The sequence below is a fragment of the Callospermophilus lateralis genome, chromosome 16 (assembly GCF_048772815.1).
Source record: "Callospermophilus lateralis isolate mCalLat2 chromosome 16, mCalLat2.hap1, whole genome shotgun sequence".
NCBI classification, from domain to species: domain Eukaryota; kingdom Metazoa; phylum Chordata; class Mammalia; order Rodentia; family Sciuridae; genus Callospermophilus; species Callospermophilus lateralis.
In genome coordinates, this window is record NC_135320.1 from 55,011,338 (window position 1) to 55,037,372 (window position 26,035).

Sequence of the window (26,035 nt, forward strand, 5' to 3'; positions counted from 1 at the left end):
AGGAAAATAATGCTTATATTAACTTACATTAACAACAACAAAAACAAAGTTCCTTCTCCTGAATGAAAGGAAGCCTATAAAGTTATTAAAACACATATTTTAAAATAAAAGTGAAAAAACTAAATGCAGAAACATTTTCTAACTTTTGTAAAAATCAGAGAACTAAGGTAACATATCCTGGTATTTCATACATACCAAAGCTACTAACAAGCACACTATTATTGCCTGTTCAATAATTCACATTACTAATATCAAATAGCAGAAGCCATGCAAATTACAACTTATCCACAAAAATATAACATTAAGTGGATTGGGTTGGGTCATTTTATATTCACAGAATAAGTAGTAGAGGAATTGATTCTGTTTCAATTCAAAGAACATTTATCAAAGACTTGCTAGGTATCAGTTATTCTAGGCACTTAGAATATTTCCAAGATGAATACATCAAAACTCCAAGGGAAGGCAATTACACCTACTCTTCTCTCAAATATTAAAAACTGACTAAAAAAATATGATTTCCAAGAGTGGGACAACATAGCTGGGTTATCTACAAAGAGGTTATACCAGACTTAAAAGATGGTTTAAAATGATATAAAAACATCAGTTATCAAATGTATATGATACCAAGAGCTGAGCTGTGTTTGTATGTCCAACTGCAGAAATATGGAATATAAGTAACATACACAACTTTACAGATTCCAAGAATACTAATGAAAATAGTGATTTCTACTCATAATAAATCCAGGAGTGTCAGCAAAACTATTAACAACCACTGGAATACAATGCAGTTTCACTTTCACTGAAATTCTAATACCACTACTATTAACTGCCACAATTACAATTCTTTACCAACTTACCTACCAACTCTGAACTACCTACTCCATATTAAGCACTTCCACACATCCTCACCCTTTACTACTGAGTCTCGGTTACAATAATTAGATGTGCCTTATCAACCCCCAAACTTGGTTCTATGCCTTTATCTTTTCCTAAATGCCAACACCCCCGCCCCCCCCAAAAAAAAAAACCACAGGTCAAATTTTGAAGCACCTCCTTTAATATTTTTGCTACTAACCAGATACTTCATTTTTTAACTTTTTTAATGATATGTGATGTGAAATACACACAACTATTAGCAAACAGTCAAGTCCTGCAAATTGATCAAAAAGGCTAACAACAACAAAAGGCAAAGGATAGGCACAAAAAGGAACGTAATTATAATGATCACAGTACTTATTGTGTTCTTTATGTTATAAGTATGTGATAAAGATTTGCCCAATTAAGTAATTAGTAACTAAATAAACAATAAACTACCAGGCAAATTTAAGCCAGGCATTCATGGATACAAATACACTAAAACAGAAAGGAAGAGGAACACTCAAAATGCAAGAGAGATTGAGGTAATAGCAGACACACAGACACCAAAATATGAATCCAGTTTTTATTCCAGGAGCCAGTTCTTACTGTGATGCTGGAGTCTACAGGGTATAATAAAACAGGGGCAAGTTATGAAACTGGATGGGCAGGAGAGAAGCAAGATATAAAAAGTATTTACACCTCAGTCTAGAAAAAGAAATTGGACTTAAATGTTTTTTAAAAGGCATGTGACTTAATCAGATTTGTTTTTTCCTGTGCTTTTAGTTTTAAGTTTTCAAGGAAACATCTGATCAAAACAGACAGCAGTTCATTATTTAAAATCAAGAATTCTTTTTCCCTAATGAGATGTCTTTCAAAGATAAGCATAAATCTACAAAAAGTATATTACAAAGGTGGTATTCCAACAGTTACCACTCTTAAACAAATTTAAAAAATCTAGAGACCCATTATAAACTTTCTAAACCATCACCTATTTTTGTTTCTTCTCTATGATGAGACTTGATATCATAAATTATAGTCCAAATCCAAAAGAAAAGTTCCAAATAAAGTCATGTGAATTATCCACTCCTCTGAGAAAATTTATTATAAAAAGGGTTATGACCTGCCAATATATAAAAAATCAAGCGAACTAAATTTAAGGTCTCATGTCTGAACAAAACTATGCTATGTCAGAGCATCTGAGAGTCTATTTGAGCACTAATCTGATCTTTTTCTCTATTTGTGTTTTATTCACAATTTCAAGATAAACACAAAAATAAGAATTTCAGTGATTATATTTACCTTTTTTAGATTTATAAAGGTTACAGTTGTTAATACAGTCTTATACCCTGAGACCATATATGATTTTAGTGAATATAATCACCAGAAAAGTCATTTCAAGAGCGTTAGACAAACCAGATAACAGAGTAAAAGGAAATATAGGCACAAGTAAACAAACCCCTGTCTGAGAAGTCCACACCAAGGAACAGACCCCAAACAGAATGTGGATTTCAGGGACAAGATTAAAACTACTAAAATGATTCAGAGGAAGCACTAGGGCATTAGGCAAGAACCAACACAAAAAGTCAAATAGGATCTTACTTATAGAATTAAAAGAAGGGTACCTGGATGAAAAGCAAACATGCCAAATGGATAATTGGCAAAATTAAGCAATATGGTCAGACAGGGATAGACCAACAGCAAAGATGAGTGTACAACAGTGAATAATAAGAATATATAAAAATGTTGTTCTTATTAACCAACTGGAAAATATGACAACAAAAAGAAGACATCATTCATGACAGCAGTAAAAATGACAAAGTCCTCAGACATAAGTCAAATTTAAAATGTGGAAGATTTTCAAGGGAAAGATTCACAAGCATTTAAAGACATAAAAGGAGAACTAAATATAAAAACATTCTATGACGATGGATGGAAAAATATCAATCAAACCAAATTAATATAGAAATTAAATGTAATTCCACTCGAAAATCCCTCAAGACTTTTCATGGAACTTGATATCTTATTCTAAAAATCATATGGAGGATTCAAGAAAACAAAAACAATTATAGGAACTTCCATCCCAGATTATCAAACATTCCACAAAATGAAAAGCATACACCTGTTGCAAAAATAGACAAATAATTCAATAAAATAGCTGGAACAGAGAAGCCAAATACAGAACCATGTATATATAGAACCCTAGTAGAGTAGGTTTATAAGTCAGTTGGAAAAGAAATATAATTATGTTATGATCATTAGATTTCTACACAGAAGCAAAATAAAAACAAAATCCTTCCTCAACGCACTCACAAAAATAAATTCCAACTAAAGATCTGTTAAAAACTCAAACTTCTAGAAAAGATTCCTGCTTTTGGTATGGTGCGCTATATAATTCAGACCATTATCTGCTGTAAAAAAAGAAAACTAAATGAATGGGCAAAATATACTTTAAAATGTGTTTAAGGATTAAGAAAGATATAAAAAGCAGTCTTTTTTGTCTGGAGTCAAGAGGTAATAAAAGAAGAAAACCAAAGAGGTTAACCTAGCAATGAGGGCCACTTTCCTCAAGAGCTATCTAAATTATGGATTAGAGCTCAAGAGGCTAGGAAACAAAGCAAGCTTTTGAAGGACTTATTTAAGAGGGGAGAGGGGAGAGAGAGAATAAACACTGAGAAATCAAAACCTCCAAAGAAGTTGGAAAGCCCAAGAACATTAAAGGACTATGCCCAGACATAATGAAAATCAAAGCTCAGATTCAAATTTTTTTCTAATCCTGACTGGATTGAGGTGATCCAGGACTGCTAATTCTAACCACCAGGAAGCAAACAAAACCTTTTTTGGAAGAAGATTTCATTATTCAAAAATTCAAATAATCTATACTACCTTTTATATGTCTATCACTCTTTTTTAAAGAGCACAGATGAAAACCAAGAGAAACAAGAAGTAGAAACAGACCCACAAGGGATTGAAATAATAAAGTTATCAGATAAAATTAAATAATTATGATGTTCTGTGAAATAAGGGATAAAATTTTACATTTTTGCAAGAAGCTGGAGAATTTTTAAAAGACTCAAACTAAAATTCTGGAGTTTAAAATTTCAATATCTAAAATTGAAAAAGTAATGGATGATTTTAAAGCCTATTAGACATAGACAAAGAGAACTAGCATGCTGGAAGACACATCAGAAGAAAATAGCCAGAAACTTGCAGGAGGAGGAAAAAAGAAAATACAAAAATAAATATAGAAGAAGGGGGGAACTAAACTAAAATACATGCCTTTGGAATCCCAGAAGAAAGATGGAGATACAAGCATTAAAGTAAAAATAAATGAGTTTTCCAAAACAAATGACAAATACCAAGTCATAGAAACAAAATGCAATAGAACCCAACAAGGGATAAATGTCAACAAAACTACAACTAAACATATGAAAGTAAAGCTTCTAAAACACAATAGTAAAAATCTTATAAAGCAACTAGAGACAGGGGGAGAGGGGGAAGAGTATGTTCAAAGAAGCAACAGCAAAATGTATCAGTAGAGACAATGGAGGCTAAATAATTATGAGTTGGTATCTTCAAATGCTTAAAGAAATTGCTAGTCTAAAATTTTTCACCCAGTAAACAAATGGTTCAAAAATGAAGTGAAACAGATTTATGCTGCCCCCCCACAAAAGATACCTTGTCACTATTTAGCCATATAAAAGTAAATATGAATAGATAATCTTCAGCCAACTGAGAAATGCAGAAAGAAATAAACAGCAATAAAAAGCTAAGTTCATGGATAAATATAAATTATGACAATATAAAATACCAAAAATTATTTGTGCTTTTTAAAATGTACACACAACTAAAAGAAATAACAAAGCATATAACAAAAGCAAAAGAACATATAAGCCCTAGTTTAAAAAAAGTTGGCATATTCTTGGGAAAAGATAGTTTCATGACCATAAAAAACAACTACTCAAGTGAATTTTATACCTATTTAATAGATTGATAACTACCATGTCACAGGTTACATTTCTAAAAGAAACAGTAACAGATATGCTTCTGAAACACAAGACAATCAAGATTATCACTACAGTGAATAATTCCATAAAATGATCAAATATTTACAATGTCTGGGCATTTGGGGAAAAAAAACGAGATGATACAAATCCTATATTGGTAACCTCAACAATAATAGTAATCTTTTTAGATAATCAATGAAGGTAAATATCCTCATTTTTAGAAAAGAATAAAACTAATGTTCTTGAGATCTGATAGGAGTTGTCTGTCATTAAGACAACACACAAACAATAATAAACCTATAGCTCTTGATCAATCGCTTGTGTAGCTCTGGGTGTTTTTCCACATATAAAAATTAGACTGTTACTATGATACCCCAGAATTAAGATAACCATTCTATGAGAATAACAATTATACTATTCCAAATCTATTACTTACCAAAATGTTCATTGCACTCTGTCTTCTAACAAAGAATATGAAGAGGTAAAATATTTTTCTGTGATAATGATCATAATGATCATACCTACCTTTAAGAACTACGGTATACCTTCTCAGTTTGTTAATTGGCAACAAGAAATATATGTGTTGGATCAAATACTTTCTATGTACTCAAATTGTTAACATAAAAATTAAAATCATGAAAACAGAGATGTTTAAAATTTTTTTATTTCATTTACTTTTTTAAATATTTATTTTTTAGTTGTAGTTGGACACAATACCTTTGAAACAAGAAGTAGAAACAGACCCACAAGGGATTGAAATAATAAAGTTATCAGATAAAATTAAATAATTATGATGTTCTGTGAAATAAGGGATAAAATTTATTTATTTATTTATTTATTTTATTTATTTATTTTTATGTCATGCTGAGGATCAAACCCAGGGCCTCACATGTGCTAGGCAAGCGCTCTACCACTGAGCCACAACCCCAGCCCTATTTCATTCACTTTTACTTCATACTCTTACTTGATAATTTTAAATACCAAATATACTGACTTTATCCCTGAAATTATTTTAAAACACTTCTCTAACTAGAGTATATTTTTTTCAATTATTGTTCTGCTACAAAAGAATCATCTGATTTACATAAATGCTAGTTAATCACCATAGAAATTCTAAAATATATAATTAGAATGTCACAGATCACTTAATCCATTCTGTCAAAACAAGGATTATTTTAACTTCTGTTTTACTTCCTTTAAAATAAATCTTATTTACTTTATTTTCTCTAACAGACAAAAACATTAGTAGGATAAGTTTACTATGTATTCCCCCAATCAAACTTTAAAATGATTCTGGTTAACCACAAAGTATTTAGGTATTTTTTCCTGAATATATTTTACTGAAATATGTCTAATAACATAATAATGTAAAAAAAAATAGTAATTACTGTTCAACAGAATTACAAATTATTTCACTTATTCTTCTTAGCTAATCATAGATAAAATGATAGCTTTGGATCTTAGAAATTGTCCAAAGAGGGCTGGGGTCATGGCTGAGTGGTACAGTGCTTGCCCGGCACGCGGGAAGCACTGGGTTAGATTCTCAGCACCACATAAAAATAAATAAAGTATACAATTTGATGTTTTACAAAAAGAAAACAAAAATTGTCCAAATAAACTGATGCATTCTAGCCTCAAGTAAATAATTTTGTAAACAGCTCTTCTATTTAGGATTAAACATAACCATAAAAGCTTTTATTCAGTAACACACTTCACACTAAAGTGACTTCACAAAAATAAAAACAAATATAAATTACCTAACTCAAGCACTTTCAGACATCTAGACAATATTTGGAAAAATAAATAGAAATTTTTATTTCAATTATTTTTAAAAATTCAGAACTATATAATTTCTTTAACCATGAATATTATGAAACTTAAATAATTCAAGCCATGATTTATGGAACTCACAATAAAAAAATACACAAACACACTGATTCCAAATTAAGAAGAAAAGTACCATAGAAGTTACTCAGTGATTTGTCAAAAATTATTGTAATAAGTAATCATGCAATCTTAACTCTGCCATTGAAAGGTATGTGGCTGGTTCTCACACCGCCTACTAGATGCCTTTCCACTGCTTAAAAGCTTCCCCCCTATACACACTAATATTTTCTTTGTAACAAAATATTACCTGGTTAGATTCTAAAATAGGAATCTTTAAAAATGAGATTAGCCAAACAATTTTTAAATACTTACTGTCTTGTTTCGTAATCTAATTATGTCTGAGACAGAGCCAGCTCCACAGTACTCCATAACAATCCACAGGTCTGTGTTCTTAAAGTAACTGCCATAGTACTTTACAACATATGGGCTAAAGAAAAGTACAATTAAATTTAGTTAATTCACAAAGGAAAATTTTTCTTAATCCCAATACAAGTATTTTCAACATTTCATAATGTTCCAATAAGTAAACTTAGTAAGTAAACTTCTATTGTACACAGAATTGTCTATATCTAGAGTTCACCGACTGTGTATTATTAATTTTAATTCATGGATAAAATTTAACAGGATTACAAACTAGAGGAGGCCCAAATGTTTTGATTCCCAAGGAAAATAATGCATCATTTTGGCAAAGGATTTACTATTTAACATAAAGAACAAATGAAAATATTTTTCTTTAAAACATTTTAAATATAAATCTTCCAAAGAATTTTGCAATGCAGTCAAATATTAACACTCTAAACTACTCTATATTTTAATGAAGCCAAACTTTTGATTTTTTTTTTTCTTTCAAAAATTTTGACTTGGGCTGGGGATGTGACTCAAGCGATAGCACGCTCGCCTGGCATGCGTGCGGCCTGGGTTCGATCCTCAGCACCACATACAAATACAGATGTATCTGCCGAAAATTTAAAAAATAAATAAATATTAAAAATTTTTTTAAAAAATTTGGCCTTCGAAAATTCTGGGAAAAAATTTTTTTTGCTTAAGTTAATTAAAATTATTGACAATTTAAAGTATTTCTGAACTAAGATCTGTAAGTCTTTCAGCGCAAAAGAGACAAGTTGTTTTCAGAAATACTTAGAAAGGGATCATCATCACTAATACTTATTAAGTATGTACTACATAAATTCATAATGTAAGGGCCAGGGTTGTGGCTCAGTGATAGAGTGCATGGTGTGAGGCACTGAGTTCAATCCCCAGCACTACAATACAAATAAACAAATAAAATAAAGGTTAAAAAAATTTTTTTTAAAACTCATAAAACATGTTAGCCAACTCAAAGAGGCAGAATATCCATAATCACAGAATATATAAATAAGGAAAAAATAAAAAGTGTTTAAGGAGAAAATGACCATGGCAGAGCAATCGGAAAGAAATTTGTAGAAGGGATTCTATTTGAATGGGATTATGAAAAAAAAAGTTAAAATCTCCAAAATATGGACAGAGAAGATAAATAAGAATATTCTAGAAAAGGGAAAGAACATGAGCAAAGAGACAGATAGAAAGGAAAAATCAAATATGGCATGTTTAGAGTATAACATTCAATACATACTTCTATCTCATAATAGCTACTATAAAACTGATAGCTACTTAACTAGGCATCACTGTCAGTAATAAGATACAAGAACCAAATAATCAAAAAAATTAAAAATTACAATAATAAAAGAATACACAGGGTCTGGGGTTATAGATCAGTGGGAGAGCACTTGCCTTGCACTTGTGAGGCACTGGGTTCAATCGTTAGTACCACATAAAAATAAATCAATAAAATAAAGATATTGTGTCCATCTACAACTAAAAAAATATTTTAAAAAGAATACACAAATACACCATATCAAAAGAGATAAAGGGAAGACTTCTCAGTAGAACCTGTTATGATTTTAGCTAAGTCTTAAGGTCAAAGGTTTTCAGGTTGGTTGGAGCTTAAGGGCCTGAATTAGAGTGGCTACAGGGCTAGAATTCAATCATGTCTTATCTCTATTGTTCTTCATTACCTCTTATATAGACTAGCTTCCCACTGTCAGTTTTCTCCCATTCTAATCTACACTTCACACAACTGCCAAGATTACCTTTCTTTATAACAAAACTAAACTGATCATATATGCTTTCCTGATTTAAAAAACTCTAACGGCTCTTCATTATCCAAAGCAGAAAGGCATAGTTACTTCATTTCATATCTAATATTTCAAAGTCTACCTCTTTACCTGTATCTCTCATTACTCCCTGTTTTATGTTGAAAGTTTCCAGACATACTCAATTGTGCTAGGTGTTGGGAATGGAAAGTATGTATTATGAGTTCATGCCAGGCAAGGGGCTAAGGCAGGACGATAACAAGTTCAAGGTCAGCCTCAGCAAGTTAGGGAGACTTTCGGCAACTTAGTGAGACCCTATCTCAAAATAAAAAATAAAAAGGATTGGGAATGTAACTCAATGCTTCAGGTTAAATCCCCAATACAAAAAAAAAAGGAGTTGAGGGCTGGGGATATGGCTCAAGTGGTAGCACGCTCACCCAGCATGCATGAGGCACTGGGTTTGATACTCAGCACCACATAAAAATAAAATAAAGGTACTGTGGTCACCTAAAACTAAAAAATAAATATTTTTTTAAAAGGAGTTTAAAAACGTTCACTTGAACCATTTAACAAAAATACTTGTTTACACACAAATAAAACATATAGACTCATAGCATACAGAAAGTCAAAGCACAGGAATCTTGTATGCTTTCTTTGCATACTGTTCTTCAAGGTATGAGTGCCTACAGAGAAACTTATTACAGGGAATAGTGTTCTTATTGACTATAAATTAGAACTACTTGTGAATCAGGTCCCATACCTAAGAGATTCGACTCAATAGGTCTTTTCAAACCTCTGCAGGTGACTCAGATATGTACCTAGAGTACAGCTTCACTTCAAAAGAAAAGACAACATATTTTTCACGGAAAAAACTCTCCAAATATTAATCTTTCTCATGCAGAATTTGAAAGGTGTTAATAGTGAAATCAAGATTGTATTCACTGAAAAGCACATAAAGATATGTATTTTATCTTGCCATAAACACAAGGTAGTCAACAATGAAAGAATAAAACTGAAAGCTGTTATGAAAATTAGGAATTCTAACCTGGGCAGTCACCTGAAAAAAGAGCTCCCTATCTCCCCTTAGAAGTAAATAAAAAGAACACTTTAGGAAAAGATAAAAGTATCTTCAAAAAAAAATAATTTGTGGCCCATACTAATACACAATCGGGTAGATCAAGTTTCAACTACTTTATATCATAAAATAATTTTAACCCAGAAAAAGCGTATAAGCAAGTAGAACTAAACAGTCATATCAAGGACACAAACCTTAATATAGTTTCTATCATTCCCTCAACATTCACTCTGTTCTTAGACCAGGCATTAGACCAGATAGCTGGTATGTACAGGTGAACCAGACATAATTCTGACCCTTACACAGAATATACCAGCATGAAATACAGTATTAGCAAAGCAATCCATAAATGAATAAAAATTATTAACCATGGTAAGAACAGTAGGAGAGATGCTATGAAAATAACTGGCTATGACTTTATTTTGCATTCACCATTTCTGCAAATAAAATTGTTCCAGTTTATACAAAGGAATGCAATATATTCATTTTAAATGGTAGACCCTGACTTGGAAAGCACTCAAGTATATGAATAAACTTTGAAAGTGATTATGGGTAGGCTTTAACAATAAAATATTCTCCCATCCATTGAGATTTTGTGAATTCCAAAACCCACAGATTAGGTAAAGAAGAAAATGCTTAAACCCTAGACTTCACAAAAAACATCTATAGTATTACTTATTGGTCATCATCTGATATTTTCTACATCAACATCCTTTTTATTTTAAAGCATTTACTATATCTTGCAATTACTTTCCCCAGAAAAATAAGATGTTCCACAACATCTTAGGTGACAGTATTCTTGCAATCCATTTTAACTTCAATACCTTCCTTTTCATGTTTACAAACTAAAGAAGCAATGAATAAATTAACAAAGAAATTATCAAAAAATTAACAGATGGGACCTTACTGAATCCTTCTCCATAGAATGATATATAAGCTAGGATACAATGATTGACTAAAAGTTGTCAGAGCATGTAAGCACCAAGACATGCCTATGCAAAATGTCTAAAAACGAACAAAACACATTTGAAAACTTGAAAAGGAGATCAATATGCATAGATAAAGTCAGTGCGCAATAAAGTAGAACACAATGGCATAAAGTTGATGTAGGCAGATGCCAGATCATGAAAGGTCTCAAAACCAAGGTATGGCTGAGCTTTCTTCTACAATAGTAAACTGAAGAAATTTACGCAAAAGCATAACATAATCTAATTTACACCTTTAAGATTTCTTTAGCTGCTGGGCAAGTTAGATATTTTAATTCTTTGAAACTTGGGACCTTGATGAAACTGGAGGAATTGCCCCCTTTAGGATTAGCTAATTCCTAGAATTAACAAAGGAATTGACTATGAGCATGCCCCTCGTGTGAAAAACTAATCATTCTATAGCCTATACATCCAACTCTCATAATTTCACACCAGATTCACTATTGCCCTGCCCTAATCACCCCAGGTATAGTATCAAAAGACTAGGGACAGCAACCTAGGCCACAGAATTCAATAAAATTATTCCAACTAGCCAATCTTTTGTGAACACTGTTGAATCCTCTCCCTCCTACTCTTTCCCAGAGAGACCCCAATAAAAACTCTAGCCCATGTTCTCTCTTCACTTGCTCTGTCTCATGACAGATAGATATGTTTCACTGTATTGCCCCTAGTGACATGGCTGCTTCCTTTTTTGGGATCTGTGCCTCTAACAATATATCTTTGTTTTTGTTATTACTATATCTTTTTAACTTTTTTCCCATGGCAATCATCTATTAATCTGTTAGTCTTATCATAATTAAATGACAATAAAACATTTGGGGAGAGGGGAGGGTACTACAAGACTGAACCCAGGAAGGCTCTATCACTGAGCTCTATCACTATTAACCCTTTTTATTGTTTTATTTTGAAAGTGGGTCTTGCTAAATTGACAAGATTGGACTCAAAATTTATGATCCTCCTGCCTCAGGCTCCCAAGTCACTGACTAGGATTACAATCACATACCACTGCACTAAGCAAAACATGTTTTTAAAAAGAGAAAGTGGTAGATTGGATTAGAATGAGTGTAATAGAAACAGCAAATAAAAGAAAACCAAAAGATATTTTCAAGATACAATCCATACAACTGGTAATGATATAGACAGGGAGCTGAGAATCAGTAAACAAATTTTCTTCTGTGCTTTAGCCACTGTGTCTCTTCAATTGCACACAGAATATTCATTAAATTTCAAAGCTGCCCTTTAAAAAAAAAAAAATTGAAAGCAGCACACATACTATTATAGGCTCAGAGAGTTCAAAACATGAGAGTTCTAACACAAATCTATTTCTACTGACATAGATGTAATGCATTCAAAAATCATTCAAATTCATTCATGTATCATTTTTTAAATTATTAAACAAGCACTCACTGAACAACACAAATGGCCTAGTAGCAGATGCTAGGGAGAAAACTGGGGAGACTCAGTAACAAAGAAGAAAAGGCAGTTCAGGCAATGAGGAACCACTAAAGGAATTTATGAAATGAAATATCTTACCTTCTTTTTCTTCCCATATTATGCCTAATCATCACAACCTTTCACTCCTTTATTGGTTTCCTATACTATTTATCCTAACAGACTTCCTATACATCACAACTCAAAAAGAAGCATTATAAAGAGAAGTGAGAAAAAATATGAAACAAATTACAAACTCTTCTTATCCATTTGTACCTTACAGGGCTGGGGAATATAGTCAGTGGGAGAGTACCTGCCTAGAATATGCAAGGCCCTGAGTTCAATCCTCAAAGCCAGAACTGCAAAAAAAAAAGAAGAAGAAGAAGAAGAAAACAATTTATTTGTACCTTATAAAATCACTACCCATGCTATTAGTTATATGGATTGAACCATTCTATAGGCAAGATAGAGAATCAACCTCAATGTATAGCAATAGATGAATGGATAAAGAGAATTTGGCATACATACATAACAGAATACTGTTAAAAGAAAGTCCTGCCATTTGTGACAACATAAATGAACCTATGGGATATTATTTAACTGAAATAAGCCAGGCCCAGAAAGACAAATACCATATGATCTTACTATATACAGAATCTTTATTTTAAAAAAGGTGATTTCACAGAAGTAGAGTGTGGTTACTAGGAGCTGGGGTAGTTGATTAGGGGAGAGGGTAAAGATGATGCCCAAGTGATGCAAAATTTTATTTGCAAAGAAAGATTAGGTCAAGATATCTACTGTACAACATGGTGACTACAGTTAATAACAATACTAACAATATTATAATCTAAAAAAGGGTTGAAAGCAGATGTTAAGAGTTCTCACCACAAAAACGATAACTATGTGAGACGTTGCATATGTTAATTAGCTACATTTAGTCATTCCACAATGTATATATACTCTAAAACATCAGATGAATAGAACAGAGCTGAGATTTTGAGGGAAGGAAGAGAGGAGAAAATGGGTAAATACTGAGAACAAAATCTAACATATTACACTATGGCCATCATGAATGTACCACAATGAATTCACATTACACATATAATTATAATGCACTAATTAAAATAATGATGATAATCACAGAAGGGAGATGACTAGAGCAAGTAGATAGAAGGAGGGAAAGGAAAGGCAATGGAAATGAGATTGATTTTGATATGTGCATATATAAATATGGCGTAATGAAATCTACTATTATGTATAATCATAATGAACAAAGAAAAATAAATTTAAAAAGCATATGGCACTCATGTACTGATTTAGAAAGTATACAATTGAATTAATGATATATGCTGATTTTTGCTCTTCTTTGCTAAAAATACAAATCCAAATGGGCTAATGGAGATAATTAAGAGTTAACATTCTCATTAAGTGAAAGAAATTCAGATGTTCATTTTTACTTATTAACTGGTGATTTTTTAAATATTAAGTTGAATTTCATCAGAATTGAAAAAACCATGTGTTTACTACCAAAGGATTATTTTTAAATTCTTCCTGATAGGAGCATGTGAAAATGAAAATACTAAAAAATGGTTGTTTTCATTACATAATGTTCACTAACATCCTACTACTATCTTTTTGTTTATTCTCACTGCTGTGAATGGAACCCAAGGCCTCATGTATGCTAGGCAAGTGCTCTACCACTGAGCTACCTCCCCACCTCCTATACTAGGATCTTGATAGCATAATTTTCTACAACTTAATAGGAGTAATAGTGTTTTTTATAAAAACGATGTGACTATTCTCTTATAAAAACTGAATTGCTTCCAATATAAATCTCAATCATGGCAATTTTTTTCTTGGCCCACCCAAAACTGAATTAAACATACACATGAGCTAATGCAAACTGCCAAAGTTCATCACTAATCCTCCAAATGGTAGTTTTCAAACTTTTTTTTTTTTGGTGGGGGGGGTGGATAGAGCCTCAGAAACAGTGCTCAAATGGAATCTTACCCATGAATAAACAGAATAGACAAGAGGGCAGCTACTCAAAGAAACCAGTGACATTGAGCAGGCAGCTGGAAATGATCTATTCTCACCACACAGTTCACCTCCCCTTCTTGCCCAGCCTATGTAACTCATGCTTTAGGACTCAGCATGGATATGAACTCCCCAGGAAAGCTTTCCCTGATTTCCCAACAGTACATAATTCCCCATACTTACCTCCTCAAAGCTGTTATAAGACTATACTGAAACAGCCTGCTCATTCACCAGTCTCTTTTTTTTAATATTTATTTTTTAGTTTAGTTGGACACAATATCTCTATTTTATGTATTTTTATGTGGTGCTGAGGATCGAACCCAGGGCCCCGCACGTGCTAAGCGAAAACTCTACCACTGAGCCACAGCCTCAGCCCCACCATCTCTTACATCTGACTGAAAGTCACTCTGATACCTAAGACATTTATCCTTATATTCCCTATGAGCAGCACACAAGGGCTATATTTTGAAGCAGACATTCAGATATATTAGTTAAATGAGTAAATAAGTAAATAAATGTGTGCCCTGATTCATAACATATTTCTCTTCATGTAGATAGCAGAGGCTCCTTCTCTGCAGTATAGGTACCAGAAAGCAAGGGACTATATCGATTTTGTTTATTTTGTACCCAAATAACCAAACACAGTATTCAGGAGTGTTGCTGCCCAGCTCCTGCCTCTACCACTAGGATGCCTGGGGAGTGTACCACCTTGAACTGTTGGGATAGTTTCACAGATACTGTTTTCTTCAGCACTGGCCTAGAAATCAGTAAATGTAGGTTCTCATCTCAATCATTAACTAGCTACACAATCTTTAGCAATTCATGGAAAACCTCTAAGTCTCTTTTTCTGTACCTGTGAAAAAGTTTTTATATATGCTTTAGCACCAGAACCCTTTGCTCAGAATTTAAGAATGAGCACCAATATAATAAAATGGAGAAGAGCATCTGACAACATTTCTCATTCTGCTCAATTAGTCACTGTTTAAAGTAAAGACCCCTAAAAGTACCTCTTTAGAATAGAGTACAATTTGGAAAACACTAAACTAACTTACACAGGTTTAGTCTAGAATTAACATTCTATGACTTATACATTCAACAAATATTTATTCAGTGCCTACTCTGTATCAGGCACTGGACTAGACATTGGAGATTCAGCAATAAATAAAGCAAATGGGCTTCCTCAAATAATTGTGCCCAAAATACATACAGTATTCTGAAATATTTAATATTCACTAAAATGAACAAAAATTAAAACACTCTCTATGGCCTTCTTAGAATGTAGAAAGAATGATCATCTGCTAAATGTCCAAAAGCTAAATGGAATAAAATATTTAAACTTCAAAAATTCATATCACATTTTCTCTAACCAAAATTTTAGTGTTTTATGTGGGAATTTTCAAATTTCACATTTCAAAAATCTACATTAATGCTAGAAATAAATAGCTTAATGCTTATACTTATAATTTTCTACTTGATTTTTATGTTTTCGCTTTTAGTATTCAGGATCTTTTAAATAATCTTTTGATTCCTCACAATTTCATATTTTCAATACAAATTTGAGAGTGAATCTAAAAGCAGGAATCATTTTTATCAATGTTTGTCTCATCATTTATCCATTCAACAAATATTTGAGAAGTACCCACTATGTATAGAAACTATAATAACAGAATCCATGGACAGAGTAGTTGATGAAATGTCAGAGAAGGAGTTCACTATGTACAAGGCATTCTGCAATAAAGTGGTAGAATAACACCAAAATTCTATTCACATTTTCTTTCCCTTGTATTCTTTTCTTACCATTAAAAAGTTTTAAATGGAAATCCACCCACACCAGCCCACGCTGGATCCAGGCTCAAAGGAGGCCCGGCTAACCCCTCCCCCAGCAGGGCAGACACCCCCATAGTCTAGCCTTTGGCACAGGACTGCCCCTTCCCACCAGCAGACTACCACGGGAGTTCAGGCCCAGCAGCCCACATTCACCCCCTCCAACTTATGCAGGTTCCAGATCCAGGATGCAGTAGCATTCACTGAGGGACACCAGCAGGGTCTGGAAGCCCAACGTCAAGGTGAGGTACAGCCAATCCGCACGGGTACTACAAGAATATAGGGTGGAAACTGTAATATCTCAGATCCACACTGCAATAAAGGAAGACACATAAACAACATGAAAAAACAAAGGAGGGAGGTGCCCCAAACAAACCAGGAAACTATAATAACAGAATCCATGGACAGAGTAGTTGATGAAATGTCAGAGAAGGAGTTCACAAGATTCATAATTAAAATGATCTGTGAATTAAAGAATGACAAAAATGAGCAAATACAAGCAAAAATTGATCACTCCAACAATGAGATAAGAGAGCAAATACAGACAGCAAAAGATTAATTCAAGAGAGAGATAGAGACTCTAAAAAAAAACAGTCAGAAATCCTTGAAATAAAGGATACAATAAATCAAATAAAAAACTCAATAGAAAGCATAACCAACAGACTAGATCACTTGGAAGAAAGAAGGTCAGATAATGAAGACAAAGTATAAAATCTGGAAAATAAAGTTGATCACAGTGAAGAAAGTTAGAAACCATGAACAGAACATCCAAGAAATATGGGACAGCATCAAAAGACCAAGTCTGAGAGTCACTGGGATAGAGGAAGGCACAGAGTTTCAAACCAAAGGAATGTATAATCCCTTCAATGAGAAAATATCAAGAAAATTTCCCAAGCATGAAGAACAAATTGGAAAACCAAAACAAGAGGACACCCAATGTACAAAATTACAATGGATCTACATACATCAAGGCACATTATATTGAAAATGCCTAGCATATAGAATAAGGATAGAATCTTAAAAGCTGCAAGAAAAAGGAATCAGATCACATATATGGGGAGAACAATTTGTGTCTCAGCAGATTTTTCAACCCAAACCCTCAAAGCATGGGACAACATACACCAAGCTCTGAAAGAAAATGGATGCCAACCAAGAATCTTGTACCCAGCAAAACAAAGCTTTAGATTTGATGATGAAATAAAAACCTTCCATGATAAACAAAATTTAAAAGAATTTACAGCCAGAAAACCTGCACTACAGAACATCCTCAGCAAAATATCCCAAGAGAGAAAATGAAAAGCAATCATGAAAATCAACAGAGGAAGGGATTACATTAAAGGAAAATCTAATCAGAGGGGAAACCAAGTCACATTAAACACCAAAAATAAGCAAAAATGGCTGGGAATACTAATCATGTCTCAATAATAACCCTGAATGTTATGGCCAAAACTCACCAATCAAAAGACACAGACTAGCAGACTAGATCAAAAAAAAAAGATCCAACAATATGCTGCCTCCAAGAGACTCATCTCATAGAAAAAGACATTCACAGACTGAACGTGAAGGGTTGGGAAAAATCATACCACTCACATGGACTGTGGAAGCAAGCACAGGTTTCCTCATATCAAATAAAGTAGACTTCAAACTAAAGTGAATCAAAAAGGGTAAAGAAGGACACTACATACTGCTCAAAGGAAGCATACACCAACAAGACTGAACAATTATAAATATATATGCTCCAAACAATGGAGCAGCTATGTTCATGAAACAAACTCTTCTCAAGTTCAAGAGTCAAATAGACCACAATACAATAATTTGACGTGACTTTAACACACCTCTTTCATCACTAGAGAGATCCTCCAAACAAAAGCTGAACAAAGAGGGCTAGGGCTAGGGCTAGGGCTAGGAGGTGGGGTTGTAGGACACCAGAAGCAAACTACTCTTCTATTTGTAGTAGAACACTCTCCTCGCATGTGTGAGGCACTGGGTTCGATCTTCAGACCATAGAAAAATAAGTAAAGTTATTGTGTCCAACTACAACTAAAAAAATATTTTTTTAAAAAAAAGCCTACAAAGAAACTAAAGAACTCAATTATACAATCAATAACTTAGATTTAACTGACAAATATAGAATATTCCATCCTTCAATGAAAGAATAGACTTTCTTTTCAGCAGCACATGGATCCTCTCTAAAATAGCATGCCATGCCACAAAGCAACTCTTAGCAAATATAAAAAAGTAGAGATACTATCCTTCATTCTGTTAGAGCATAATGTAATGAAATTAGAAATCAATGGTAAAATAATAAATAAAATTCATCCTAACACCTGGAGTCTAAATAATACACTACTGAATGAATAATGGGTTACAGAAGACATCAAGGGGGAGATTAAAAAAAAATTTTAGAGGTGAATGATACGCAGATATAACATATCAGAATCTCTGGGAAACTATAAAAGCATTATAAGAGGCAAGTTCATTGCATGGAGTTCATTCCTTAAAAGAAGAAAAGAAATCAACAAATAAATGACTTAACACTACATCTCAAATCCCTAAAAAAGAAGAACAAATCAACACCAAAAGCAGCAGAAGACAGGAAATAATTAAAGCTGAAATCAATGAAACTGAAACAAAAGAAATAATTTTAAAAATTGACAGAACAAAAAGTTGGTTCTTTGAAAAAGTAAATAAAATTGACAGACCTTAGCCATGCTTATGAGCAGAAGGAGAGAGAAATCTCAAATAACATACGTGATAAAAAAGGAAATATCACAACAGATACTACAGAAATACAGAAGATAATTAGAAATTATTTTCAAAACTTGTACTCCAAAAAATATAAAATATCGAAGGCATCGACAAACTTCTAGAATCATATGATTTGCCCAAATGGAATCAGGATGGTATACACAATTTAAACAGACCAATTTCAAGTGACGAAATAGCAGACGCCATCAAAAGTCTACCAACCAAGAAAAGCCCAGGACGGGACAGATACACAGCCAAGTTCTACAACCATTAAAGAAGAACTAATACCACTACTCTCCAATTTATTTCAGGAAATAGAAAAAGAGGCAGCACTTCCAAACTCATTCTATGAGGCCAATATCTATTCCAAAACCAGACAAAGACACATCAAAAAAAAGAAAACTTCAAACCAATATCTCTAATGAACATAGATGCAAAAATTCTCAATAAAATTCTGGCAAATCAAATACAAAAATATATCCAAAAGATCGTGCACCACAGTCAAGTGGGATTCATCCCAGGGAGGCAAGGTTAGTTCAATATACGGAAATCAATAAATGCAATTCATCACATCAACAGACTTAAAGATAAGAATCATATGATCATCTCAATAGATGCAGAAAAAGCATTTGACAAAATACAGCACCCTTTATGTTCAAAACGCTAGAAAAACTAGGGAAAACAGGAACATATCTCAATATCATAAAGGCTATCTATGCTAAACCCTATGCAAACATCATTCTAAATGGAGAAAAATTGAAGGCATTCCCTCTAAAAACTGAAACAAGAGAGGGATGCCCTCTTTCACCACTTCTATTTAACATAGTTCTTGAAACACTGGCCAGACCAAATATACAGATGTAAGAAATTAAAGGGATACACATAGGAAAAGAAGAATTCAAATTGGCAATATTTGCTGATATGATTCTCTATCTAGAAGACCCTAAAATTTCCACCAAAAGCTTCTAGAACTATTAAATGAATTCAGCAAAGTATCAGGATATAAAGTCAACACCCATAAATCAAAGGCATTTCTATATATCAGTGACAAATCCTCAGAAAGGGAAATGAGGAAAACTACCCCATTTTCAATAGCCTCAAAAAAAAAATAAAATACTTAGGAATCAACTTAATGAAAGAGTTGAACGATCTATATAATGAAAATTGCAGAACCCGGAAGAAAGAAATCAAAGAAGACCTTAGAAGATGCTTGAATAGGCAGAATTAATATTATCAAAATGACCATACTTCCAAAAGCACTATACAGATCTAACACAATTCTGATCAAAATTCCAACGACATTCCTCATAGAAATAGAAAAAGCAATCATGAAATTCATCTGGAAAAATAAAAGACCCAGAATAGCTAAAGTAATCCTTAACAGGAAGAGTGAAGCAGGTGGCATCACTATACCTTACCTCAAACTATATATAGAGCAACAGTAACAAAAACAGCATGGTATTGGCACCAAAACAGACTGTATCAATGGTAAGGAATAGAGGACACAGAGATTAACCTACAAAACTAAAATTTTCTTATATTAGACTAAGTGCCAAAAACATGCACTGGATGCCTCTTCAACAAATGGTGTTGGGAAAACTGGAAATCCACATGCAACAAAATGAAATTAAACCCCTATCTCTCACCATGGACAAAACTCAACTCAAAATGGATCAAGGACCTAGGAATTAAACCAAAGACCCTGTCTGTGTCCAATAGAAGAAAGAGTAGGCTCTAGTCTCCATCATGTGGGATTAGGTCCCAACTTCCTTAATAAGACTCGTGTGGTGCAAGAATTAAAATCAAGAATCAATAAATGGGATTCACTCAAACTAAAAAGTTTCTTCTCAGCAAAAGAAACAATCTGTGAGGTGAACAGAGAACCTACATCTTGGGAGCAAATCTTTACCCCTCACACATCAGAAAGAGCATTAATCTCTAGGGTATATAAAGAAAAAAGCTAAACACCAAAAAAACAAATAACCCAATCAATAAATGTGCCAAGGACCTGAAGAGACATCTCAGAAAATGATATACAATCAATCAACAAATACATGAAAAAATGTTCATCCATCACTAGCAATTAGAGAAATGCAAACCAAAACCTCTCTAAGATTTTATCTCACTCCAGTCAGAATGGCAGCTATTATGAAGACAAACAACAATAAGTGTTGGCAAGGATGTGGGGGAAAAGATACATTCATACATTGCTGGTGGGACTGCAAGTTGGTGCAGTCAATATGGATAGCAGTATGGAGATTTCTTGGAAAATTGGGAATGGAACCACCATTTGACCCAGCTATCCCTCTCCTTGGTCTATACTCAAAGGACTTAAAAACATCATACTACAGGGACACAGCCACATCAATGTTTATAGTAGCACAATTCACAATAGCTAAACTGTGGAACCAACCTAGATGCCCTTCAATAGATGAATGGATAAAAAAAAAATGTAGCATATATACACAATGGAATATTACTCAGCAATAAAAGAGAATAAAATCATGGCATTTGCAGGTAAATGGATGGAGTTAGAGAAGATAATGCTAAGTGAAGTTAGCCAATCCCAAAAAAACAAATGCCAAATGTTTTCTTTGATATAAGGAGGCTAATTCATAGTGAGATAAGGAGAGAGAGCATGGGAGGAATAGACGAACTCTAGATAGGGCAGAGGGGTTGAGGGAAGGGAGGGGTTATGTGGTTATTAATGATGGTGGAATGTGATGATCATTATCATCCAAAGTACAGGTATAAAGGCATGAATTGGTGTGAATATACTATGTATACAACCAGAGATATGAAAAATTGTGCTCAATATGTGTAATAAGAATTGTAATGCATTCTGCTGTCATATATAAATAAAAAATTTTAAAGAAATTCAAATAACAATCACATAAATCAAGAAAGCACTAACACATATTTAAGGAAAAAAATTTTTAAATGTACAATAAGAACAAGGACCTGATTTCCCTCCCTTCAATCTATAATGCTATTCCCTATACTACTCATATATACCATATCCATACATATAGTACTAGGTACTGTAATGGATGCTAAGAAACTAAAATATAATTCTCTTAAAGAAGAGAATAAAAAAGATACTGAAGACTTTTCAGAAGGACTATAAGTCATCATTACCATCCAAAAAAAAAAAAAAGGAATCAAGATAATTTTCAGTTTTGCTGTTGAAAAACTAACTAGACAGACCAGAAGTTCTAGACCAGACACCTAGTTCTGGTTGTCACAAGGGGAGATCACTTTTTAAAAGAACTAGAGATGTAACTCAATAGTAGAGCACTTGTCAAGCCTATGCAAGACCCTGGGTTCAATCCTCAGTACTATATCTAAAAATAAATAAAAACCTAAATATATGATGATGCCATTAGCCCACCAGGAATTAGAAATTCTTTCTGGGATGATTAAAAATTTGACTGTTGAACCTCAAATGTGAAGACTGCCTGAGATGCTTACACAGGAAATACAAGTACTTGCTAACCACTTTGTGGCAGGATCCAAGATTCATGAACTTCAAGAAACACAGGAGTGAAAAGATGAAAAATACAAATAAAATAGGGCTTAAAAGAGAAACTTAGGGGACTGAGGTTGTGGCTCAGAGGTAGAGTGCTCGCCTACCATGCATGAAACACTGGGTTCAATCCTCAGCACCACATAAAAATAAAATATTGTGTCCATCTGTAACTAAAAAAAAATAAATATTAAAAAAGAGAGAAATTTAGGCAAGAGACTGAAAGCATAAAGCACTAAGAACAGAACCAACTTGTATGCCATCCTCAGAAAAGTGAATTTATCCAGGCAACGAAGAGCAATGGCTTGACTCATCTGTATTTTAAAATGATCACTCCAAGTTCAGGAAGAAAATGGGTTGGAGGAGGCAAACTGAAAGGCACAGTGAACAAATAAGATACTATTATTAAAATCTGAACAAGAGTTGACAAATTCCAAAATGTACAAAGATTAGAGAAAAAGATATACAATAGGTAAAATATTTGACACCTAAAATCTCCAAACTATAGAACTAGGAGCTAGGGATGTAGCTAAGTGATAGAGTGCACGTACAGCACGCACAAGACCCTGGATTTGATCCCCAGCACCACCAAAATAAAAATTAAAAAATAAAGTATACTACTAGTTGCTGAATTTTTAACATTAATAAAATAATAATAGCATCAGGTAATTAGTAAGCATACCTTACTGACCCAGCACTATTCTACACTCAGTCTTTCCTTTTCTATATCAAACTATGGGAATCACATTCTCCTCAAGTTACAAAATTAATAGCAAGATTTAGAAATACTTTTTAATTACATGCTTTGATCTGGGGAATAGATTTTTTATTACTACTTAAATTTCAAGTTATACAGGCTTAATGAACAATATTTAACATAACCTAAATATATAGACTACTCTAAAGAAAAGCAAAATTTAACAAATAAGATGAACGAGTTTAACAAGACAATAAACTAATACACTGAAAGAGTATCAGCTGTTTCCCCTTGTGGCCACATGGCTGACTATGAACTGTAACTCAGAATCTACTGTTAACTAGGGCCAGAATCAGTGTACTGCATATCACTAGCCCAGGAAGATCAAAATTCAAAGTACTGATTACTTATACCAATGTAAAGTTGAAAAATTGTTAATTCAAACCATAGTCAATTGGAGACAATCTATATAGATCTTGTTCATTTTTTTTATTTGTTCTAATTAGTTATACATTACATGATAGCATTTCAACTCATTATACACAGATGGAACACAACTTCTCATTTCTCTGGCTGTACAGGATGCAGAGTCACACCATTCACACCATCATACATGTGCATATGGTAATAATATCCACCTCATTCCACTATCCTTCCCACCCCTACACCCCTGCCCCCATGCCCTCTACCTAATCCAAAGTTTCTCCATTCTTTCCTAGCCCCCCACGACCCCAAATCATGGATCAGCAATCATATACCAGATAAAACATTTGACCTTTGGTTTTTGATCTTATACACTTTTAAAAGAGAACATATTCCATGGATCTCTTATATGATATGAGAATGACAATGTATCCAGACTCCCTTAAGTCACCAGCTCTAAGTCACCATGTGAGATAATTCTAACAAGAGACATAAGCTGAGGGCTTCTAGGAAAGTTCTTTTCTTTTCTTTTTTTTTTTTTTTTTTTGTACAGAATGCCTTTATTTTATTTGTTTATTTTTATGTGGTACTGAGGATTGAACCCAATGCCTCATGCATTCTAGGCAAGCTCTCTGCCACTGAGCTACAGCCCCAGCCCTCTAGGAAAGTTCTTTACCACTTCTTCCTTTCTACTACCTGTCTGGAATATAAACATTAGGCTTGGTCTGGAGCAGACCTCTTATAGCCATGAGATAATAAAAACACAAAGACAAATATCATAGGCTAAGAGTAAAAAGTATAGAAAAGCATCCTGAAACACAGCTATTATCTTATTGCTGCTATACAACCCTACCTTCAAACTGTTTGTTAAAAATAACATGTCTCTCTTTGATTAATTAACTACAGGCTAAACAACATCCTAATTTACACACTCTATATCCTTTAAAGAATAAAGAACATGCTATTTAACACTGCATATGGGATCTTTTATCATCAGCTCCGTTTACTTTTCAATCTCATTTCACACCAATCTCTCCTGCGTATTTCCTACTCCAATAATTAATTCTACGTGTTGTCAAAACAGCACAGCCCCGTGAGCTGTTTTTTTCTCTCTACCTTTAATTCTCTTTAATCTCTTATCCCTTCATTACTTCATCAAATTAACTCTTCTTCAGCATTCCAGACTTCCTGACTCAACTGGCTGAAGGAAGGTGCCCTGCCTTCTTGTTCTCACATAAACTCCACATATCAGTCAGTGCTGTGTGTGACTATGCTATTAGAGCTTTTACTTGATATCTGTCCTTCCAACTAGACTACCAATCCTTCAAGAAAAAATAACCTTAGTTCTTTTGGTATTCCTAGATCCTGGCACAGTACCTGATCAATAGGTACATAGTAAACACTTAATGAATTATATTTACATAAAATAGGACTGTTTTTAATTTGTTTAAAATATTTACATAATACAGACTACTAAATGACCCACTTAACATCAAAAACTCTTTTTTATCCATAAATTTTTCCTATAATAGGAAAACTGCTTGAGTATTTTCTTCATTACAAGTTTTTCAAGGCTATAATATTTATACTTTATAAGCAAAGAACTATAAATCCAAAAGACAATCCTAAAAAATGTCTTCACCTTCCCCAATCTCACTTCCAATGGGATGTCAGGGGGTAAAATATCATATCAAAAGAAATACATTATTGTACATTATTCATAAAATTCATGAAAATGAAGATAAACAAAACAACAAAATTCCTTCATACCTGTCACATTGTTGCATTATGGAAATTTCTTTTATTATTTCCTGAAGGTCTGATTCAACAGGTACCTGTTTAATTGCGACAACTTGACCAGATTCCTTGTGTATTGCTTTAAAAACACTTCCATAAGACCTAAAAAAACCAAGATGTTATTTTTTCCCAGCAAACACCACAGGTATTAAGTCTACTTGAGTCTTTGTCGTGTTTTCTAGCTTAAAAACACTATTTAAATGCTAAAAAACAAAAGTAAACAAGAAAAGTTAATGAATTAGATTTATTGCTTCAGTTATAAATTTACTGTCATCAAATTAATAAAATGAGTTGCTATTTTTTTATGAATGAAAGAAAAAGACTTACGGTTTGTCAACTCAAATGCAGCATTAAGAAGATATAAATGGAAATTAAAAAGAATAAAGGTAGATTAAAGTATTCAAAGTCTCAAGTTAGGACAAAGGGTAATGTTAAGCAAAATAATCCCCAGAATATCAAGTCCCACCTCTATTCACGGTACATAAAAGCAGCTGAAACCCTCAGCCAAAGTTAGAGAAGCAGGAGATCTTCAGTCTTCTGGTTCTCCCTGAGTTACCAATACTAACCCAAGGTCTCCTCAGCTCCTTTGACTATTTTTTCCCCAAGAGAA

General features: G+C 33.3%; 1 protein-coding gene across 1 annotated transcript in view; it reads right to left on the minus strand.

Annotated features, from left to right (window-relative positions):
* Positions 1-26,035, minus strand: part of Stk3 (serine/threonine kinase 3) — a 278,492-nt gene that overhangs the window by 218,916 nt on the left and 33,541 nt on the right. The window contains exons 3-4 of the mRNA XM_076836036.2: positions 25,399-25,527; positions 7,062-7,176 (exon numbers count right to left, since the gene is read on the minus strand). Coding sequence (XP_076692151.1) covers positions 7,062-7,176; positions 25,399-25,527 — 244 coding nt within the window. The remainder of the gene's footprint in view (positions 1-7,061; positions 7,177-25,398; positions 25,528-26,035) is intronic.